The sequence below is a fragment of a genome, assembly GCF_019968985.1.
Source record: "MAG: Porospora cf. gigantea B chromosome Unknown PgB_NODE_8431_length_1386_cov_819.549, whole genome shotgun sequence".
Lineage (NCBI taxonomy): Eukaryota > Apicomplexa > Conoidasida > Eugregarinorida > Porosporidae > Porospora > Porospora cf. gigantea B.
Genome location: NW_027179294.1, coordinates 1 through 1,386, shown reverse-complemented (window position 1 = coordinate 1,386; position 1,386 = coordinate 1). Strand labels below are relative to the sequence as shown.

Sequence of the window (1,386 nt, the reverse complement as noted above, 5' to 3'; positions counted from 1 at the left end):
CTTTCCACTCTAAGTCCCTGACCGGGCCGATGGCTCGGTGGCCGGTCTACGAGCAGGAGGCCTTCGCCATCGTTGAAGGGGTCCGCAAGTTCGACCCCTTCCTCCGTGGGCGGGCCTTCACGGTCCACACGGACCACGCGAGCCTCCGGTGGATGCTCCAGGCCACCAAGGGGAAGGTAGCGCGGTGGGCCAGCCGCCTGGCCGAGTACGACATGGCCATCTTCCACAAGAGTGGGACCAGCCTCGCTCATGTGGACTTCCTGTCGCGCTACCTAGACACCGACGCCGACCCCGGCCTCGAGCCGCGGATGACCCTGACCGCGGACGTCACCGACGAGAACGAGGACCTCGGTGAACGGAACCGCCTCCTGACGATGCTCTGGGCCGACGATTCGGACTCAGAGGCTGCTTCCCCCTCCCAGGAAACATCCCCCTCCCCCCTCGGGGCCGGGATCGCGGAGGAGGAACCCGCATCCCCTCCCCAGGAGCCCCTGGTTGAGAGGCCCCGGGTGGCGAACCCGCAGCTACCCTCCCTATCTGAGATCTTGGCCGCCCAGGCCGGCGACCCGAGCGCCTTCGGCAGCGCTTATGCACGGCGCGACGGGATGGTCCTCTACCACGGCCGCATCTACGTTCCCCCGGGACGCTGGCGCCACGAGGCGATCGCTGCTTGCCATTCCCTCTGCCCCTACAAGCACTCGGGGGTCAAGAAGACCCGGTCCACCCTCCTGAGGGTCTTCAATTGGCCGGGACTCCATCAGGACGTCCACGAGCACCTGGCTGCCTGCCCTTCTTGTGCGCGGAACCAAATCGACATCTCCCGGCTCCAGGGTTTTCACAGCCCTCACCCCGTGGAAGCCCCCCTGCGGCGGGTCCACTTGGACCACTGGAGCTGCGCCTACGGAGAAAAGGTCTGGGACGTACTTACCATGGTCGACTCGCACACCAAGTGGGCCGAGGCCGTAGTCGTCGCCGACAAATCGGCGGAGGTCACTTCCTCGGCGTTCTTCAGGCACTGGGTCTGTCGCTTCGGCGTCCCCCGCCTGATCATCTCCGACCGAGGGGCGGCTTTCACCAGCGACCTGTTCGAGAGCCTCGCGCGGCGCCTGGGCATCGAGCAGTTGGCCTCGACCCCCTACCACCCCGAGGGTAACGCAGTGGTGGAGACCTTCCACCCCCGCCTTTCCGGCTTCCTGCGGCACGTGGACCAGGGGAGGATCCCCTTCCCCGAAGCGCTGGATTCAGCCCTGTTCTCCTACCGAGCGACCCTACACGGGACGACCCAGGAGAGCCCCTTCTATCTGACCTTCGGCCTGGACCCCTCGGTGGGAATCCATGGGGACTGGCGCCAGCGGAAGGCTCCCGACGGGGCCTCCGAGCGCCTGC

General features: G+C 67.0%; 1 protein-coding gene across 2 annotated transcripts; it reads left to right on the top strand.

The window, feature by feature from the left end:
• Positions 1–29: 29 nt before the first annotated feature.
• On the top strand, positions 30–1,386 carry KVP17_002297 (uncharacterized protein; the record flags this gene model as incomplete). 2 transcript variants are annotated; one of them, XM_068518415.1, is made up of 1 exon in its annotated part: positions 30–1,386. In XM_068518415.1, a coding segment is annotated over one exon (1,357 nt), but the record flags the coding sequence as incomplete, so codon positions are not given. The 2 variants fall into 2 exon arrangements, with proteins under 2 accessions (XP_068371497.1, XP_068371498.1); XM_068518416.1 differs by having other exon boundaries at positions 30–1,325.